The 20,840-nt window shown below is 33.4% G+C and overlaps 1 protein-coding gene across 1 annotated transcript; it reads right to left on the bottom strand.

The window, feature by feature from the left end:
* Nucleotides 1-3,467: 3,467 nt before the first annotated feature.
* Nucleotides 3,468-18,836, bottom strand: LOC130656818 (uncharacterized). Its single transcript, XM_057459752.1, has 18 exons — nucleotides 18,494-18,836; nucleotides 16,381-16,588; nucleotides 16,035-16,288; nucleotides 15,723-15,781; nucleotides 14,060-14,294; nucleotides 13,674-13,974; nucleotides 12,531-12,793; nucleotides 12,184-12,357; nucleotides 11,537-11,691; nucleotides 10,111-10,317; nucleotides 9,922-10,018; nucleotides 8,802-8,992; nucleotides 8,420-8,725; nucleotides 8,183-8,326; nucleotides 5,752-5,964; nucleotides 5,172-5,425; nucleotides 4,064-4,375; nucleotides 3,468-3,699 (listed from the first exon to the last, which is right to left on the bottom strand). Exons 1-18 carry the CDS (start codon nucleotides 18,570-18,572, stop codon nucleotides 3,609-3,611), a joined length of 3,543 nt encoding a protein of 1,180 aa, XP_057315735.1. The 5' UTR covers nucleotides 18,573-18,836; the 3' UTR covers nucleotides 3,468-3,608.
* Nucleotides 18,837-20,840: the final 2,004 nt, after the last annotated feature.

Genomic DNA, 20,840 nt, shown 5'->3' with positions numbered 1-20,840 from the left:
TTTTCTCTTCAGATCTTCTACCACATCTTATGTATTGAGCACTTCCAATTCTTTAATTTTGCATTCCATATTAAAGACGCAGTGGTTCAATCCATCTTTCTCCTTAATTAAAACATCGCGCTCGCCTTTCACTTTATCTAGTAATTCTTCAATTTTCACTCTTTTTGCCTTTTCTCTCTGACATTTTGCAACACCTTCAACAGCCATTTCCACAACAGGTTTTAACGCTTCATCTATCATTTCTATTATTGTATTGCTTCTGCTTTTTCACTCAATTGATCGAATTTGACATCACATTCCTTGCTACCACCTTTAATTATTTTTTCTAAACGATTGTTCTTCTCGAGATGCTTCGTACTTGCGTCTTCGCTTTCCTGGCAAAGTTTTTGTTCGTTTTGAAGAGCTCGAGATAAGGTTGTAAGCCTCTCTTCATTTATTTCCTGGAAAGTAAAAGTAAATATATGTTAACAAATTGTATTCAGACACAAAAAACTATTTTCTTGATCATTTTGCCTCTGGTATATTTTGCTATATGAGTTGTACAACCTCATAAAAAGTGATATAAATATGATTTAAATCTTTTACAATTTTCTTCGCCTTTTTCAGTCTCCATGTCACTACAGTTGATTTCCATTGTAGCAAATACTACCAATTTCTTTTGTCGTTGTGTATTTGCGTAAGGTATTTGACGCATTATTTGACGTCAAATTGTTTGTATTATCATGACGTAATTAGTTTTAAGCCTGAACAAGAAAAACCAAAAAACCGTAAGTTTAATTAAAACTGTTAATTAAACCAACTGGTAATCGACATACATATAGTAACAATTAAGTTCAGTTTACAGAAAGAAAATAGAATTTACCACGCCGTAGAGAGATCAGTGGTAAACTAATCATCATGAAGCTGCCTTAAAATGGCTTAATTACTTTCTTAACGTTTTCTGGTTCACACTGCAAATATAATGCTCCAAACACAAACGCAAGAATATAAAAACTTTTAATAATTTGCGTCAAACTTATGCTTGCAGAAGGTGTTCACACAGTCTCTTTCTTGCGCTTGCGTTCGCGTCAAAGGTGTAAATCCAACCTCGTTTCCAGGGCTTTTTTCTCATCGGCGCTGCGCTTATTGATACTCAAAAAGAGACAACAGGTCCTGGGATCAAGGTTAGTGTGAATCTACCTTTATATAACAAATGTAAAATGGTAAAACTCTCCAGTTTCTCTGTTTATGAATGATGATACTCGAAAATCTTACGCTTGTTTTACATACAGTGGAGCTAATCTTCCTTCCTACTAATACCACTTCAATCACGCAACCGATGAATCAAGGTGTTATTCGATCCCTCAAAGCGAAATATTGTCTTCTCGCAGTGAAAAAGCAGATCCTAAGTTTGAAGAAGAACAATGAGCTTCCTAAAGTCAATTTTAACTGCTATGACAATGCTGCGAAAAGCAAGGGATTCTGCTCTTAATTAAAATTTCACGAACTGTTTCAAAAAAATAGGAATATCTAGCGAAACTGTTAAAAGAGTGCTAAATGATGAAGATGATCTGTTTGCTGATTTGGAAGTTGAGAAATACGCCGTGAGAGAATTGGAAACGGATCTTAAAAAATGAAGGGTAACTTCCGTGTGGATTATCGAATAACAGCCAAAAAACTCGTAGACGGGGAATTGCGAACATCCGTCAGTGGAACTTTGTACGATGCAAAAGTGTCCGGAAATTCTGTGGACTCCAGTGATGATGAATCAGATGACGATGAAACAAACGAATTATCACTCGCAAAGCCATCATGCAAAGATGTGTATGCCATTAGCACAATAGAAAATTAGTGTTTTTTGAAACTTTGGAAACGATGTAATGGTTGCATTAAAAGATGTAAATAGGGCTGTTGAATTAAAAAATATGCTGAATAAAAAACAGTTAAATATTGATGACTATTTCCAGATATCTTAAAAGGTCCGTGGAGAAAGTCTTCAATATTCGTAATGTATTGTTCATATTAAAAATGTACGTTCTATTTCTTTTATTGCAAGTTTACAAAGATTTTCCTCTGCAATTCCCAAATTCGATTCTCTCTCCAATTCGAATATCTTTATCTCTTTGGAAAATCTAATTGGAGAGAGTCGACTGTATTTTGTCGAAACTTTTGCGATCTGTTTGCGAAGCTCGTGGTTTTAAGACAACTTCGCGAAAAGTTTATAGAGTTTTTTAAAAAGAAATTCTCTTTATTTCGCGCAAGTTTATAATCGCGAAATTCCCTGGACAGATTGAGTTGAAAAAAAATGAACTAACTAATTTCATAGAAGTCGTTTAACAAACCTGAATAGATTTGTACGATTTTAATGTCTTGAAAATGATCTAGCCTTTTCAGTTTCACAACACATCAAAAACTTGCTCAAACTTTTCTTTTATTCAAGTTGTCAATTTCATTGAAATATTCCCGCCTTTCAAGAAATCACCTAACAAGGTGAATAAAAACAAAAACAACAGCAGCCAATCATAAACGTTTTTGTTTATGTGTTCGAACGCTATTTCAGTTTTCGAATGTTTTTAATATTTCTAAAGTTCGTTTTTTTTTTCTAAGTTATACAGCAATCGATAAAAACGAAAAAAAAAACGCTATCTGGAATTTTCTGTTGATGTAATCTCGTTATCTCGAAGTCGACCTTGATATTTTTACCCCCGTTCATTGGGAGTTTGAGATAGCTGGACTTGACGTACAACTTAAAAATCGCGTACGATCAAAGTTGATCAAATTTTAATGTTGTTGTTCAGTTCAAAATGCAGACTTGACTGTGACTGTGAGAAGAACATTAAACTGTGTTTTTCGTTAGCGAGATTTTGCACTTATTTTGTCAGTTTTTTAAAAAAAATTGAAAAAAAAACATTAAATAGAACAAAAACATTAAATGTAAAGACAACCTCGTCCCCAGGGCTCTTTTTGTCTTTCTGATAAACTGGGACAATTAGAAAAATTATTAGATTCGATTCGATTAAAATTCGCCAACTGAAAATCTTTACCTCTTTTGGCGGACTCATTTTACCGATAACATAATTTTTCCTCAAATTTTGTTGTTTAGTTATTAAAAAACGACAAACGAATAATACTGCTTTCTTGTTAGACAAGTATGAAAGCACATTGCTATGCTGTTAACATATTTTTGAAAAGTTAAGGATCTTTCTAAGATATGGTCTAGTGAAAAATAATTAATCTGGTATACCGATAAACGAATGAGCAAACTCTGATTAAATTCTGGTTAATTACACAAACAAAAAAAATAAAGGCAGGTAAAGCCCTAAGCCACATAAGGCATATAATTTAGCAGACTCCTCAAAGCTGCTTGCTTCCACACATTCGCGACCCCAGCTCTTTTTGACTCTTTTTTAAAACCGGGACAACGAGACAAAATTTCCCTTGTCGCCAAAGTTCGTGACTGCAAGAGTTTCTGATTCTAAAATACACACAAAATACGCACTATTTACAAAAAAATAATAATTTTAACTCAAAATTATATCCTCTAATATATTACAAATTTTGGAAAACATTAGTTGTATATACATATGCCATCATTTTAATGTAAAAGTTAAAAAAGTTAGATGAATAAATTACACAGAACAAAATAAATTGTTATCTTTTTCTTCCGTGGTCAACGGTTTGATTTTCATAGCTTTCTTCTCTCGATCAGTGTGTACTAACCTAAAAACAGTGCATCTTTATCACCAATATTCCTGCATAAAATCAACTTTAAATTTTTTTTTGCCATTTCTATCCGACAGGTAAATTGAAATATTTTGAAAAAATTTCCAGAAAGAAAATTAAGTCTAGAAGATTTCGCGAAAATAATCGCAAAATTTTCCAATAACAGTGATTTGCAAATATTCGCAAAGTCGCTTAATATTGGTCATTCGCAAAAGAATAAATTTCCAAGAAAAATTTTCGTCACCTGGAAGAAAATTTTTAATTTCACCCAATAAAAATGAGCCTAAATATTCTTGTTGTATGTACCCTCATAAAAATAGGGACTAAATAAAAGAGAAAAAATAGACCAAACGATATAAACCTGAAATCATGTCCCTTGATATTTTCGAAGTATTCATGTTTATAATCTTTAATTGGGATTGTGTTTTTATCACGTGACCATGACAAGCCAGGTATCTCGCCAGGATTATACCCGACATTTCTTGCTTGGATATCGCCAGATAAAAGTTGTTCAGCATCGGTATTTGTGTGTGAAACGACAGATAAAGCTGGAACTCGTCTCGTTTTCGGAAAGGAATATTTAACAGCTTCGTCCTTTAGTATGTCGGCTAACTTGGCGTGTTGATTCGATGCTTTCGGACCTTTGTCGGTCATTTCTGTGGCCGGAAGACATCTGTGATAAATATTCAACAAATAAAGAGACATATGGTAGGCAATTTGACACTATAGAAAACTTTTGCTCAACTTTATATTCGCAATTTTGATTTTAAATCACCGGAATTAAATAAGTAACGAGTTGAGTTAAAAGTTTACACACGTGTTGAGTTTTATGCTTAAAAATGAAAACCTCAAACATTTAAATCCTATACACATTATTCGTTCTTGTTTTCGCGCAATAGGCCTAAACCGTTATTTCGCGTTTAAGTACCGCTTTTCTTTTTTTATTTTAACGACTAACGCCCCTGTTTTGTGTATACTACATTTGCGTGTGACAACTGTACCAATTTTAACGGAATTTTGAAATATTGGCGCCAAAACACAAAATAAAGTACGCAAAAAAATTATTACCCTAAGTTCATTTCGCTTATTATTTGCGGATTTCACAAATTCTATTCATATTCGCGAAAATTTGTGGAAAGTTTAATTACTAGAAATGACTTTTTCGCAAAAATTAACTTGGCTAAAAGTTTGGCAAAGCTAGTTTTCTATTTTTTTGTATTTCGTAAAAATAATGTGATTAAGCCAATTTAATTAAATGCTACCTTATCTCAATAAATAGACCTAAAATAAAAATAAATTAAAATTGCCATAAAATACTAGACTGCGGAAATAATTCTTCGTAAAAAACCTTAAAATTGGTTTGTTCGCAAAAATTAAAGACCTTCTCGACATGAATAATTTGCGAAAATTGATATGCGCGAAAGGTATTTTTTGGACCTCGCAAAAATAAAACGAATGACGTGACCTACCTGTGTGTTTTAAACTTCACATCATCCACAACAAGTTTTTCTTTCCACTCACTTTCATCTTTCATTTTCGATTGCATTTGTTCGTTCTTTAGAGAGTCACCGGCTTTATGGATAGTAACAACAGCTGGCTCTCCAAAAAACGGCTTGGAAGGAGACCAGGTGTTGAAATCGAGAGTACAGTCCTCCCATTTAAACAACAATCTGTCAACTGTAGGTTTGATAACATTTGCGTGCAAAATATTTTCGCGCCAAGGCTGAAAGCAATATAGTAAATGCTAAGTAAACAACAACAACGACATCGACATCGAGAGCGACAATGACAACGACAACATTGAGAGCGACAACGACAACGACAACGACAACAACATCGACATCGAGAGCGACAATGACAACGACAACGACAACAACAACGACATCGAGAGCGACAATGACAACGACAACGACAACAACAACGACATCGAGAGCGACAATGACAACGACAACGACAACAACATCGACATCGAGAGCGACAATGACAACGACAACGACAACAACAACAACAACTACAACAAAAACGACAATAAAAAAGCAAGTTACTTACCAAATTTAACTCATGAACCCTCGCAGGATGAATTGGTTTTGGATGATGATTCGATTCGGTAGAAGACTTAACTCCAGGAAAAACGAAGCCATCGCTAGTTTTCCAATTCTCTTTTGAAAGACGCTCTCTTTCTTTCGCTATTTTTTCGACGGATACAGGCACCAAGGTTGCGGATTGGTACTCGTTGCAATACGTGTAGCGCGCGCCTTCATCCTGAATTATGTGAACCCGAAGATTACAACAGTACAGGATAGTGAACAATCAAAAAAGATATTATTGAAGATATTATTTGGGTTTTTCTGTTCAGTATTCATATTACTGTGGAAATCATTTCTTGAACATGATAGTTTAGTAGGCGACGTTTCGGGAGATCCTTCTCCCATCATCGCGATTTTACGGACTACCAAAAATTCATAAACAGGGAAATCCAATTCGACGAATAGTCTTCTGCACTGGAACACCGTTATACAACCTATCAAAATTTGTTGCTTCTATCCTCAGCAAATTTACAGCAAGTGACCACAGCAAAAACTCAAAAGAATTTTCGGAATACATCAGAGAAATAAAGATAGCAGACGACGAATGCATGGTATCATTTGATGTCATATCACTCTACACAAATGTTCCCATAAAGACACCTTAAACGTCATTAAAGACCTTATCGAAAACGATGCTGCATTCGGTGAAAAGACGAAGATTCCAGTACCAGATTTTCTGCGTTTGGTCGAATTTGTTTTAACCAAAACATGTATCTGTTTAAAAAGAACTTCTACACTCAAACAGACGGAGTTGCCATGGGAGGCCCTGCATCATCAGTAGTCGCAGAAATATACATGCAAGCACATGAAACAACAGCATCAGTCACATCAGACAGACGTCCAAAGGTTTGAAAAAGATTTGTTGACGACGTATTTGCCATAATCAAAAGATCTCATCTAGAAGAGTTCCATGAACACATCAACGGCCTACATAGACAAATCAAATTCACTGTTGAGCTTGAACACGATGAAAGTATCGCTTTCCTGGTCACTTTGGTCAAACGCAAGAATGGTTTCATTTCAGTTTCAGTGATCGTAAACCAACACACACTGCACTGACCAGTACCTTAACTTCGAAACAAACCATCAGAAATCTTGCAAAGAAAGTGTCATATCTTCATTACTGAATCGTGCCAATAGCGTAGTCAGTGACAAATAGGAGAGGAAAGAAGAAATTCGACGTGAGAGAAATGTATTAATCGCAAATGGATACAGTAATAAAGTCATCACGCAAGTAGAAAATAAAATGAAAAGAAGATGCAACGGAGACAACAAGGAAACATAAGAGAAATTTATCGCATCAGCATTCCTACCCTTCGTACCAGGTACTAGCGAGGTCCTTCGTCGAGTTTTAAGGCAACACAAGATCAAATGCATTCTTAACTCTAAAGACACCCTAAGAAGCACTTTGTCTAAACCAAAAGACAAAATAAACCTGGAAAAACAAAGCAATGTTGCTTACGCAATCCCGTGTAAAGATTGTGATGCAGTGTATATAAGCGAAACAAAAAGAAAGTTTAAGCAACGAGTACAAGAACATATGCGCGCAGTGAGAAACGGAGATGTGAAGAAAAACGAAATTGCGGACCACATCTGGAGCAGAAGTCATCAGTTTAATTGGGATGAGAAGAAAATCATTGACAGAGAATCCAGAACAACGGCCAGGAAGATTAAAGAAACCATCAACAGTGTAGAACGTAACAAACACATAAACAGCATCTCGTATCACCTTCCTGAGATTTGGTTACCAGCCCTACAGAAAATGTTAATTACCGTAGTTAACTGTAATTATCAGCTCGTTTCTGATTGGTTAATTTTTATGAATTTCGATCCTCTGCAATTATAATGCTCAACATCATTTTACTTTGCCCGATGATGGGAGAAGGATCCCCTGAAACGTCGCCTACTAAACTATCATGTTTAAGAAATGATAAACTTTCCACATTAATCAAGAAAGATATGTTTTATCGTAGTGACTTGGTTTGCTTGGTTTGCACAACGAGGTAAGCATGTGTACTGCGTAAAGAATAAAATCTTGTTTCCATTTGACTGTACTTTCCGCTATAACGCAAAAAGCTCGCAAGCTCTTTTGTTAACGCATGTGCACTTTAACAAAGACTAGAAGTTTTGTGAAGTGCGCAACTGCAAGCAAAACAGTTCGTAAGTTTTAGCGCAAAAGCGAAAAAAACAGTCAAATGAAAACAAACCTTAGAGGGATTGGTCTTTTTACATGAAAACTTTTATTCCGGATTCCCCAGATTTCCCGACAATAAGTGGGAATTCAACAAGTTAGACCTGCTACCTCGTCTAAGAACAAGCATATAAACATCCTTCCAACAAACAGGTAAGTTATACAGCCCGGCATCACATCTTAAGAACAACACCAAGCTTACCTGTGCCAGTATTTCTCGAAGTTTCTCATTTGCCATCACGGTACTATTCAATGTTTGATTGCTGTAGTTGTGTGGAATCTGTATCGCTTCGCAAGAGATCGTTGGTTGCTTCATTTTCGCTTTCGACAAAGTTAATAATGATTTCTTAACAGTGATAAAACAAACAAAAATACACAACAAACCTTCTAGAACAAACAAACCAATAAGGTTAAGCCAACTATCCGAATTAAAACTTACGATATTCGCACAAATGTGATCAGTTTGCGCATTTTTTGTATTTTTTCGTTCCATTAATATTTTCTCATACATCTCATTTTTAGTATCAACCAATTCGCGATGACTCTTAAATGACCCCACCAAAGGCGTAGTGTCGGACGGCACGTCAGCTTCAGTCGTTTCGTTATTAACGGTAATATTACTTTGATCGTGAAAGTCATTTTCTGATAAGGGCACACCAAACTCTTTGCTAAGAGAAACAACCATTTCAGCTGTCGGCAAAAGATCATTGCGCACAGCGCTATGAAGGCTGGTAAATCGAGTCAACTAAAGATGTGGAAAACAAGCATATAAGTTAAATTATTTTTAACCTTTTTTACAGCTAAATATTTAAAATATTCACCTGAAAAAGTTTAGTAACAGCTTCGAAACACAACCTAGGTACCATATCTCTAACATAAAGTAAAGGTTGTCTAACAATGCTTTCTAGTGGTTGATACAACTTCACACGTGTTAAATCCACGTCTAGTGATTGGTACATTCTTTGAGCGAATGCTATGCTGGAATTGTATAGCACACGAAAAAACGATTGCTCTAAAGAAATGTGTGGTATTATTAGCGATCTTATAAAACAAGGACGGGGCCCGGAGAAAATATTATTACTTTCTCAATGCTTATATTAAGATTGGGGTAAACCCCCCTAAAACAAAGCTGCCGTTCTTCCTTTGATTCAAAGAGAATCATTTCGAGGTTGTGGTTAGAATGTTGAATATTTTAAAGAAGTAAAAATGTCATAGAAGAATACTACTGATAAAAGTTAGCAGAAAAAGCGAATATAATTGTTGCGGAGTTTGTTTGTCAGTTTCGTTGTTTAATTTTTCTTAATAAGTTTTTAGCACGTTTTTAATACAACGTGCTTTCATTAATAGTAATTAACAATGCTATTGTAGATCGCCCCTGTTCTTGTTTCGTATCAGTTACCAGGACGGCGAACAAAATTTGAAGTCTTTATCGCCTTTAGATAAATTTTGGAAACGACAGTTTTTTATTTCTTAAACAAAGATACTCAAAACTGCTTTTGATACCCAACAGGTTAGTTAGCAACACAAGAAAATTCTGACATATTAAAAATGACGCATATTACAAGTACCACAATTTCGACATTACCGCTTATATTAACAAAAAGTATATGACAAAGTATTGGCATTATAGAAGACATTTTCCCGTGTTAGAAGTATACGTTTTTTTAGGACTCTGGGTTTTTTCTACAAGATAAAAACCCATGGAGAAAAAAATTTGAAAAAATTTCGGAAAACATTTATTCTCACAGCCTCGTGTTTTCTTTTTCACTATAATCCAACATTGATTGTTTCTTTAGCTATATATTCATCAACACTCCAAATGTGTTTATTGACCCTTAAGTTGTTGTTATAACATGCTGTACATTGTAACAAAATGTAACAGACAAACTTTTATCACAAACAGAAAAACAATAACAAACATATTGCTAGCTACATGCGCACCATTGTATTCCGGGTGCCCAAGGTGATCCCAAATTAGCTTCAATCCTTCTTTAGCAAGTCCTTCCAAAATAAAAATGTGATAAATGCCGTCAATAATCTATAAGGAAAAGAAATTTTCTCATAATTCTTGCAATTTGGTTCACGTGACTGTGATTTTGGACTGTACAAAACTCTTAAAAAATACCAGACCTGGCAACCAGTAATAATATCTAAAGATGTATCTTCTTTTTCCTCATCCGTTAACTTATAAGTCGACAAAGCAGCATCGATAACATGTTGAGGATAAGCAGACAAATTCAAAGCTCGAGCATTAACTTCAGAAACTTTAGTTAAAATTTCACCCAAGAATTTCTTGTTGTTGTAATCAAAAATATACACCAGGCGATTGAATGGACACTAAAACCAAAAATAAGCATTTATCGGAAGATAGAGTAAGAAATTCTGCTTGTTTCAAAATATATAAATCATAAACAGTTCTGCTTTAAGAGAATAATTTTTTTGCAGGAAGAATTCAATTTACGATTTTGACCCTGAACCGTTAAATTCTATTTCGTCCTTTAGGGTCAAATTCCGATTTTTCAAATTCAATTTTTAATAATGCTTTCTAGTAAATGAAGGATTTATTGAATTCAAAAAGGTTGTAAAATGATTGAACACAAAACATCCTTATATCATTTTTTTTAAAAAAAGAAACAATGAAAAAATGAACAAAAATTAATTTGGCAAATTGTTTATAAATAGTGAATAGCGAATCCAAATTCTGCATAAAATTAATTTCTTAAATTTTTTTAACTTAACCCTATTCGGTCCGGGGTTTTTCGAACATACTATGACCGGGGGGGGGGGGATCCCCCCCCCCCCCCCTCAATAACTTTTCATAGGGTTGTTCAAATTGAATCAAACTTGGCACACTTATATTACGTCATAAAAGGAACAAAATGGCGCCAATAAACTTTTGCTTGCGTCAGCACATTTTCTGTGACGTCATCAGAAGCTTGAAAATTGTTAAAAATGCCACTATCTGCTTGAAATATAATTACTTTTGTTCTAGAGCGAATTTTTACATTCTGTTTGAAGTTTCTGAAAGCTAAATAAAAGTTATTTAACATATCTTCCGGTTTTTACATGGATCGGATAAAAAATTGCCAAAAATTGCCCGAAAATCCGTTTTTTCCCGATTTTCGGGTAAAATCCGACAAAATCGGGAAATCGGGTTAGTCACGTGTTCAAATTATTCCAAATGATTCTTCTTGATGAAACAAAGTTGTGTTGCAAGTTTCAAGTTCTAAGGATAATCCTAACAGGAGTTATTATATTTTCCCCATTATAAGGATTTCATAGAGATTTTTAGGGGTAGTTTCGAGTAATGGCCAATATCAAAGCCTCTAAAAGGTATGGGACCTAAAAAATTAGCATGTAGGTGTCTAATAGATAAATGTTGAAACTCAGTAAGTATCATAGCCATATAACAAAGCAATCAGGAGTTATTAAAAAAAACCGTCAGGGGGGGGGGGGGGCGGAATCCGCCCCCCCCCGGACCGAATAGGGTTAAGGTAATTGAACAGTAAAAAATCAAAAAATAGATTAAAATATGAATATAGTGTATGCTTAGTACCTGAACAGTATTAGTGGTAGCCGACGTTAAAATCCGACTTTCTGATTCACTATAATACAGGTTATCATTTATTAATAATAAACTTCGTGCCAGTTCAATCTTGATCTTCAGATCGCTTCCACATTCCAGATAGTTGCCAGATGGGATATTAAATCCTTGAAAATTTTAAACACAAGTTATACATAGGGACTCATTACCATTCAAAGGGGATTATCTGCTCAATCAAAAACTTGAAATTGAATATTCCACAAAAATAAAAAAACCCCCTTAAAATATATGTATTTGTCTTATTTGTAAAAGCAGATTTTGTTTATACTGTTTTAGAAAAGAGTTCTCCTGTCTTCTCTTGGCCAGGTATGACCTTGTATTCGTATTTATTAAGAAAATATTACAACAAAACAAAGCAAATGAGAGAGGTTTTATCTTTTTCAGTGTTCAATTTACTATAGTTGTTTCCACCAGCTCTTTATATTTACTAAAAATCACCTCAAAAGATATAAAATCATCAATTATTTGCATAAGATCTTGCAAATGTAAAACAACTTCACACAAAACCAACAAGATATCTCAAAAAAGTTTTAACAAATATCAATTCCATTAAGCAAATAGATGTTTTTTTAGAAAGTTTAGCAAAAAACCATATATACTTGTCAAAGATTTTGAAGGCAATTGCACGTGTGAATTTCGATCTTGATAATGATTTCGGATTGGTGATACTAGTTCAAGAATACGTTCACCCAACAGCAATTCTGACAAATCGTATTCTGCAACACCACATCTTATACCTCGATCATTGTTCGATGAGGAATCCTTCGACAGCCCTGAGATAACATAATAAAGGTTAAAATTTTTATGTATTTAGCATCTTTTTATTCCTTAAAATCTTCGACAAGCTTGGCCAACGATATTTTATTAGTCATGCAGATTTTAGACTACATCTTCAATATAAGTTCTCGCTACATACCATGACAATTTTAAATATTAATAAAATCACCTGTATTATTCCATATGCTATCATCTTCTGGTTGACTACCAAACACTAAAGATTTTTTTTGAGAAATTTCCTTAGGATCGCGATCATGGATTTCAATTTTTAAAGGAGGACCACGCAGATATTCAAACAAACGTTCTTTGTTCATTGTTCCAAGCAGAATGACATTGCGGTCGTTAAACTTGATTGTCTTTCTGTATTCTGTCATCTCGCTAACATGTTCTGGACATTGATAAAACTTGTACTTCACAAAAGGGGGCATGCATCTAAATGGATTTAAAAGTAAAACATCTAAGTCTGTAATAAGTGTGTAAAATACAAGGTTTGAAAACGTCAAACCTTGTACAAGCAATCTAAACACAGAATTTCTTAACACTAACGTTTTCTAGAGGTAATTTCATCACATAAGTTTCATATAACCCCTAAATACTTCAAATAAAAGTTTACCTGTAGAAATACCTAAAAAATATTTTTAAAGACGTATACTAAATACACCTACCAGTATTGCAAGAGTAAATACTACAATTGAAAGAACACAGTTGTAAATGATTTATCACAAAGAGAAAGAGTTCTCCAAACTTCTCAGGTTTTTCCTGAAGCAAAAAGTAATACTAGGTGTTCCAGTTTTCTAAACAAATTAAAACTATGGACAAAGATACGTTCCTAAAATGCTAGTGATGCGAGTATTCTACAATATTAACATCATATTTTATGTATATTACCCACTCACATTATCAGGCCACGCACAGAAAAAATACTTAAAAAATCAGGATTTTCCAAGATTATATGTTTTTCTAAAAATTGTTCCAAATCTTAAGGGACCTTTCAAGGAATTTCCTTAAAGTTGTAGTAAATTCAAAAACATTTGGCATGCTTTAATCATTTATACAAAAAAAGTATAATGATGGTAAAACAATTCACTAAACTTTCTTACTGTTAAACCTAGAAAAAGGTCAATGTAAATGAAAACAGTGGAGTATCACATAAAACTTGGTGAGAGGTTTTCAACTATGAAAAGTAAGGATGGGCAAGTAATTTGTAAAATCAAAGGACTTTTGACAAATATAAGTAAAATTTAGGACTTTCCAGGACATGACTTCAGGAAAGGATTCTTACTCTTATTACATATAGAACTTTCATTTATACCTTAGTTTTAGTTCTTCAGAAGAAAATATATCATCTGGCATTTGAGTGGCTGCACAAATGGTCAACACCATAGGATTAAGTACTTGTCGTTGGCGTTCAGACAGTAATGGTTTGTCCAAAGTCAAGATCACTATTACTTCTTCTAAACTATTTACTGATTCTTTAATATTGTTACTAATGGACACACAATTTGTAAACAAAGCAGACATTGGAATCGATAACGATGCCACTCCATGTTGTTGAATTCGTTGTGCTTCAGAATCAAGCTTTCGAAGCATAGGGGAGGTTTGCCTTGGTGAGCCTAATTGAAAAATAAAGATTTTTTTAAAACATAAAGGGTATTTTTTATTATAATGTGGTCTATTTTATAAGGATAAAAAGTTTACCGGTTCGCATTGAATTACTTTTCTGTTTACTCAAATTCCGTCCAGCTGTTAGTTTATTATCAATTTTAGTTTCCACAACATCATCAGTGCGACACTTAACACCAGTTGATGCTAAGGTGATTAAGTTTTTAAATTCTGGTTGTTGATTTTCATCAAGCTTAACTTGGACCTCCAGTTTACTTTCAGAATTACCAATAAATGAGTTAGTGGACTGAGACATCTTTTGCTGCAAATCCTGTAATAAAATGTAAATGTTTTATTACACTTGTTTTATTACAAACAAATGTATATATAATATATTTAATCTTATTTTTTTATTATCTTTATTCAGTTTTTTTATTTAAAATTTACCCAGTCTTGCCATTCTTGTGCATGTTGCATGTGACAACATGAAGCAGAAGCAGAATTGGTGTTGTTTTCATTGCAAGCCTTAATTGCAAGTGCAAAATCATTATCACACATGTGAAATGTTTTTTGTGAACAGACTAATCAAGGAATTAAAAGTCACTCCTCTGGACACAATAAAAAAAATTTTAAGGTGTGATTTGAAATTTGAAAAAAAAACTTGACCGTGATCTGCAATCTATAATTAAAGCTGTCTATAACGGTCAGTTAAGGAAACCAAAAATACTGGCCGTTAAGACAGGTGGCTGCTGTAGAAAGAATCTGTCTATAATGGACACCTGTAGTTTTTACCGTCTAGGACAGGTTTGTGATGTTACAGTTGTTGGGACGTTGGCGACAAAGGTAAATGGGTGTGGGTAGAAATTATAGATTCAAGATGCAATTAATTACCCTTTTTCTCTCACTGACACACTTCTATTCTCTACCTATATGGTGTTCCATATCGGCATCAAACAATTACATAAGTGTAAAAGCTTGTAGTAAGAGCATGGACAGGGTCACTTCAGTGATGAGAAACACATTGATGCTTCATGTTTTATTAACATTATCAATCTGCAACTAATCTAATGCCACAAAAACTAGGATCGAATAATGTTTTATTTTTTTACTACCCAAATTTGTCAACAAAACATTTGAAGTCAAAGTCAAAATTAATGAATGAAAACAGCTTTAAAAAAAACTGATTGGTTTAAAATTTTAGTGAAACTAAAAAGATTGGTTTAAAAAGAAAAGAATTAATTTGTCACTAATTTAATTAACACTGGTACATGTCGATTGCTGGTTTAAAGAAGTTTATAAAAAAAATGAAGTACTTTTCAACAATAATCTAAAAGTTTTTTAAAAAAAACTATTTTGACTTTATTATTTTGGTGAACTTGGTGGCATATTAGCTAAACATGTAAATGTTCTTTTACGATATTGATTGCAAGATAAATAAACTTCGTATGACAAGAACAGCTTATCAGAAACAAATAATGTTATCATGTAGCATGGAAGTAGCAAGTGAGTTGGCTTTATTGAACAGAATTTATGGATTTCCCAACAATAAAACCATCACGTTAACAAAAACAACATACTTCAGCAGTGAGCAATCTTATTTTAGTGGCAGATACAGGTTGTTAGCTAAATTTTGTGGTTGGTTGGTTGCAGGTTTTACTGCATTTTAACGCAAAAAATGTTATAAATTAAGCTTATTAAGTGTTGTTGCAAAAATTAAAAGTTTATACATGAAAAGTTAATTTAAAAAAAATATATGCACCTTATCACTTTCGTTTCCCAGGAAACTCACTTTTCTACTTGCTCCTTTGTACAGTAATTCTGAAAAAAAAAAAAAAGGAAAAAAATTTGCTTTGCAGGCACACTTTTTCATTTGTATTGCGTAACATTGTTATCAGGTCCAGCAATCTAGCACTGATTATACAAATTATACAAATTTATAAATTTGAAAAAAACATTGGGGGTTAGTGATAGCCAATATTTAAAATTCTAATTACAAAGGTAATGTGTGAAAGCCAATTTGAGCAAACGCATGGCAGAGGGTTCATACACTTTTTGAATGTTCAAGATTTACCTGTTGAAGTAGCACGAGAATCCATTAAAAATCCTTTCCCTAAGTGCATGTTTGTTTTTCCTTCTTTTAACAGCAATTCACGAATGGTGTCTAAATCTATTTCATCTACAGCTTTTGTTGGTGGCAATCGAAAAGCCTTTGGTCTATCAAATCTTGCTCTTGCTGAAACCTTATCTTTTGAATCCCATACTTTAAGAACAAATTTATGTTTGAACATTTTAAGCAAAGAATCAATTGTCACTCTCACCTTCCGTCTACAAAGAAGAAAAAAACAGAAAAAGGAAATTGATATCTAAATAATTACATATTTTAAATATTTCCAGTATATATAATAAAGCAAACTTACTCAGTTGTCCAAGTTACCCATGTTTTATTTTTATCCAGCCATGTACGTAAAACTTTTGAGTCATTTTCGCAATACAATTTTGCTGCAGTGCCAAAAGTGACAACATCAGTTTTGACGGTATTTTTGTCATCTGGTAGCAGTTTGTATTCACAGTGGAAGTAGTTTTGAACTTGGGGAAGTTCACTTTTCTTTTTGTAGTACTCTTTGTCTGCAAAAAAAAGTAAAACAAACATTAGATATTTTGGACAGATTCAGTTTCACAAAAAATGACAAAATCAGGTCAAAACATTGAATTAAAAATTGATGCATCATCGAAATAAAAAATTCATAATTCAATATGAATATGCACTCACAAATCACTGTATGTGCACATAAAGATACAAAAATAGATTACAATTATATTATACCTAATGTATAATAAAAATTATTTAAAGAATGTTGATACATTGTTTGTTTTTTTCGAATGTACATCTTGCACATGTTATTAGACATAACATGTGCAATAGCTTATTTATTGTAGTTGCTATCAAAAAATGTACAACAAATGAAATTTTGGATTAACTTATTTGTTGACACCTGAATTCTATTTTTTTCCCAGTACATGATCTACAACAAGTCCTATTTGGTCTTCCCTTTCTTCCGCAGGAATGTATCAGCCTGCATAGACAAATTTTGCATGTGTTTATTTTTGCAAACGATCTTTTAAACTTACATCTGATGAAAGTCAAAATCATATGAAAGACCTCTGAAAGTTATTTGGCTCTTGAGAAATGTCTTAAAAGTTTTGCAAATTATGTGAACTTATCACGTCAACAACTAGCTCTAAAACATGTAATTCCCGTTATCGAGTACAATTATTGTAACTTTTAATATGAAAATTCATGTTCAAAACACTGCGTTGGAAAAACCGTTAAATTCAACACCACAGAGCTTCATGATCAGGCTTCTAATTTTGAGGTACGGGATCGCGTTCCTGAGTATCTCCATTGACAGATTACTTCCTAATGAAAAATAGTCATATTTAAAAAAAAAACAACTTGTTTTATCAATGTGTGGTGGGCTCTTTTTCTCAATAAATCCACATGCTGTGATGCTAGCAATGTTTAGTTTACAGTCTTTTCTTGGTCGGATACTTTTAGATTTCAGAATTATTGAATAATCTTGGTCCTTTTAATCCACTGGCAAGCCTATTCATAGCCAACCTGACCATCCTAGCTAATTCACGGACTCCTGACTTATTTAAAAGAACTAAGTAGACATAAATTTCTTTTGCCTGGCCCCTTCGGTGTTGGTAACCAGGTCTTACACAAGAAATCCAGCCATGCGGTTCTTAACTAATGCGGAGGTCAACGTCGACGAAGCATGGATAAAGCAAGTCTGCAAAACTGCACACGCAGGAAGAATACACATTTTATCATGGATTTAATTGTAGATAATTTCTTCATTTGACAAAACAATTAGGAACCATAGCAGGTCCGAATTTAATGGATTTTTTTCTTTATGCTGCAAGTGTTATTTAAAACATTTTAAAAACAAAATTGATGTGCTGTTGTCTGTATAAATTCGCCACAAAGATTAACCTTGGAGTCCATATCGCACGCGTAACATCTTTTGCATGTGCATTGTTAAACAAATAAATACATGAAAAACTAAAATTTTTGGCAGAAAAAATTTCAAACAAAATTTTTTATTTCATATTTTATTTCACATAATCTAGAAAAAATGTGAGAACACCCAAAAGTAGCATTGCTAAAAAGAAGTTACAAAATCTAAAAAGAGAGAGAAAAAATGAATTATAAAAGTTTGTAAATAAAATTTTTGCATCAACAGGTATTTCTAAATTTTCCTGGTAAATTTATTATTGAGTGCATCCTATTGAAAGTGCTGTGGCACTACAGGCTTTTTCACGAAAATTGTGTGAAAGGAAATGTGTTGTACATACACATGTAAATTAATTAAGGTGTGCTATTAATGGCATATGCAAAATTCTATTCTTTATAAGAAACTGACCAATGTAGCACACCTGAAAGGACACTAAGAACAATTGTGTGCTTTTTGCTGCACATGTGCCATAATTTTCCTGAAAATTTTTTAAAAAAGACAAATTATATACCTATAGTAGAAGCTTTAGCAATGGTCACCGACAAAGTCACTTCATGTTCACCTTCTTCTTTCACTTTTTTTTGTTTCATTTCTGTGATTGCACATATTCCCCCAATGCCATAGCACTGGATTATATATCTATATATATGCAAATATAATTTTTCAAACAATCCAGGTAACTTCTTCAGATTTCACTGAATGAATAAAGTATAAATCAGATACATAAGATGTGTATTTTACATTTTCAAGCAAAATGGCATTCATTCACAATCAGTGTTTTAAAACAATAAAATTTTGCCAGATCCTACACAAAATAGAAACAACACTTTAGGAATAATTCAAGCAGTACCTGACAATACCGGGTTAAAAAGTTAGATGATGTCTTTGCTACGATGCAGGGGTGGGGAGAGGTGAGGCCAGGATAGATGTCAGTAACACCTCTTATTTTTAAGACTGATCAGCGAGTGCCCCTAAGCTGTTATTGTAGCCAAACCTTGTTTTCAGTTCATTTTGTAAGACAGATGCACACGCACACCCCTCCCGCAGATTTATTGAGGCATTCAATTAATCGCATATGCAAATCTTTGTTTTTTATGTCCGCAAAAGCTTTTTCAAATTATCCAAATTACGAAAAAAGTAAAATTTGAAGTCAATGAACGATTTAAGAATGCTTTGCAATCGTTATTGTTAACTTAACTATTTTTATTGTACGTAGAAAATTGCTTAGTTAAGAAACTCACAGAAGGAGCATTATATTTATTGGCAAAGAAAGCTTTTTAATGTGAGTTATTAACACATGCTTGTTGTAGACAAAGGAAACCACTTCACTTCATTTTAATCTGTTATGTAGAATCTGCATCTTCAAGTTATTTCACACTTTGAAAAATCAACTTTCCTGATCTAAGGGAAACAAAGTCAATGAATAAAAAGAATAACACATCTGCAAAAATATTAGTTAAAGTAAATTTTAATTTTAAATCTCCAGAGTGACAAAGAATACAACATGCTGACCCCTGAAGCGCCTTTAAATCGGGTTTGCTGACCTCATTTTCGTTGTAAGTCGTCAAAGTTGTGCAGACCTTCAGGACTTTGTATTCACAGGGCTTAAATCCATGAATCAGCAAATCCGATACAAGACTGAACATCTTATGCTTCATTTTCAGGCCAGGTTACATCTGCAAAAAAGATCTTGGAGTTTTAATGTCCAATGATCTTTATTTTAAAGAACACTTTCAAAAGATGGTGTTATATATGAAAAACATGTCAAGATGTTTTGCTGACTGATTAAAAGATTTTAGTCCTGCCAATCCATGATTGGCAGGAGAGCCAGTTGTTGATTCCAAACCTTATTAAAGACAAAAAGGCTGTGGAGACAGGGCAAAGAAGTTTTATTCAAAAAATAAAAGCAATTAAAGGCACTGAGTATAAAAAAAATCCTATAAGAACTTAGTTTAAATTCCCTAGAAAGACGTAGAAATAGCTACAGATTTATACATTCCTGGAAGATGCTTGAGAAATTAGTAAGACTTGCTGGAATCAAGCTCTGATCCAGAGAAACCCAGAGAAGAGAGACAAGGTAAATGGTAAAATTGCCACCAACAATCAAAAAGAACTCACAAAACATCTGTAACTGTGTATTGAGAGCAAAGAAATTACTGCCAAAAAATCCAATATTTGACTGTTATATCAGATGATGGGGGACGGTCAAGTTTTTAAATGGAATACAGACACATTTGAAAAAAAAGTGACGTAAAGAAATATTTTTCTTTCTTTTCATATATCTAGATTTTGGCTAAACTATAGAATACCCCCCGTAAAAAAATTAAGACAATGAAACTCAGCAATGCAGCAACGCAATAATAAAAAAAATGAACTAACAAATATAGCAGTAGCAACGCAGCTACGCACGCAGCTACGTAAAGCTCACATTTCTAGATTAACACACAGTTTGACAGTTAAACTAAAGTAAAATATCATCAAACATACCAATATGGTCTGTTACACTAAACATTTCGCAATATAACGTCTTCGCTTTCATGAATCTATAGTTTAGCCTCATAGTGTATACATTTGTAATGACAAATTTTTCGTTCTTTAAATAGTTTCCTTATTCATTTAATATTTTTAGTTATTAGAAAACATTTATATAATGTCATATAATGTTTTTCTAAACTGTTTTAATTTTAAAAATGAAGCTTTTGCTCAGATCCCTTTTAACTATTTAAAACCATTTTCAACTATTTTTCTGAGTAGCTGCATTGCTGCGTAGCTGAGTTGCTGGCGTTGCTGTGTAGCTGAGTATCCGTGTTGCTGTATTGCTTAGTAGCTGTGTTGCTGCGTTGCTAAGTAGCTGTGTT

Source organism: Hydractinia symbiolongicarpus, chromosome 9, assembly GCF_029227915.1.
Source record: "Hydractinia symbiolongicarpus strain clone_291-10 chromosome 9, HSymV2.1, whole genome shotgun sequence".
Lineage (NCBI taxonomy): Eukaryota > Metazoa > Cnidaria > Hydrozoa > Anthoathecata > Hydractiniidae > Hydractinia > Hydractinia symbiolongicarpus.
Note: the sequence above shows the minus strand (reverse complement) of the source record. Positions and strands in the feature narration are given on the sequence as shown.

Bases quoted from the DNA above. Each gene is read 5' to 3' on its own strand.
- LOC130656818 (XM_057459752.1), bottom strand. From the start codon at position 18,572: ATGAAACAAAAAAAAGTGAAAGAAGAAGGTGAACATGAAGTGACTTTG. The intron at 16,589-18,493 runs GTATATAATTTG...TTTTTTTTGCAG, and splicing joins TGCTAAAGCTTCTACTATAG to ACAAAGAGTACTACAAAAAG. The intron at 5,426-5,751 runs GTAAGTAACTTG...TATTGCTTTCAG, and splicing joins GGGTTCATGAGTTAAATTTG to CCTTGGCGCGAAAATATTTT.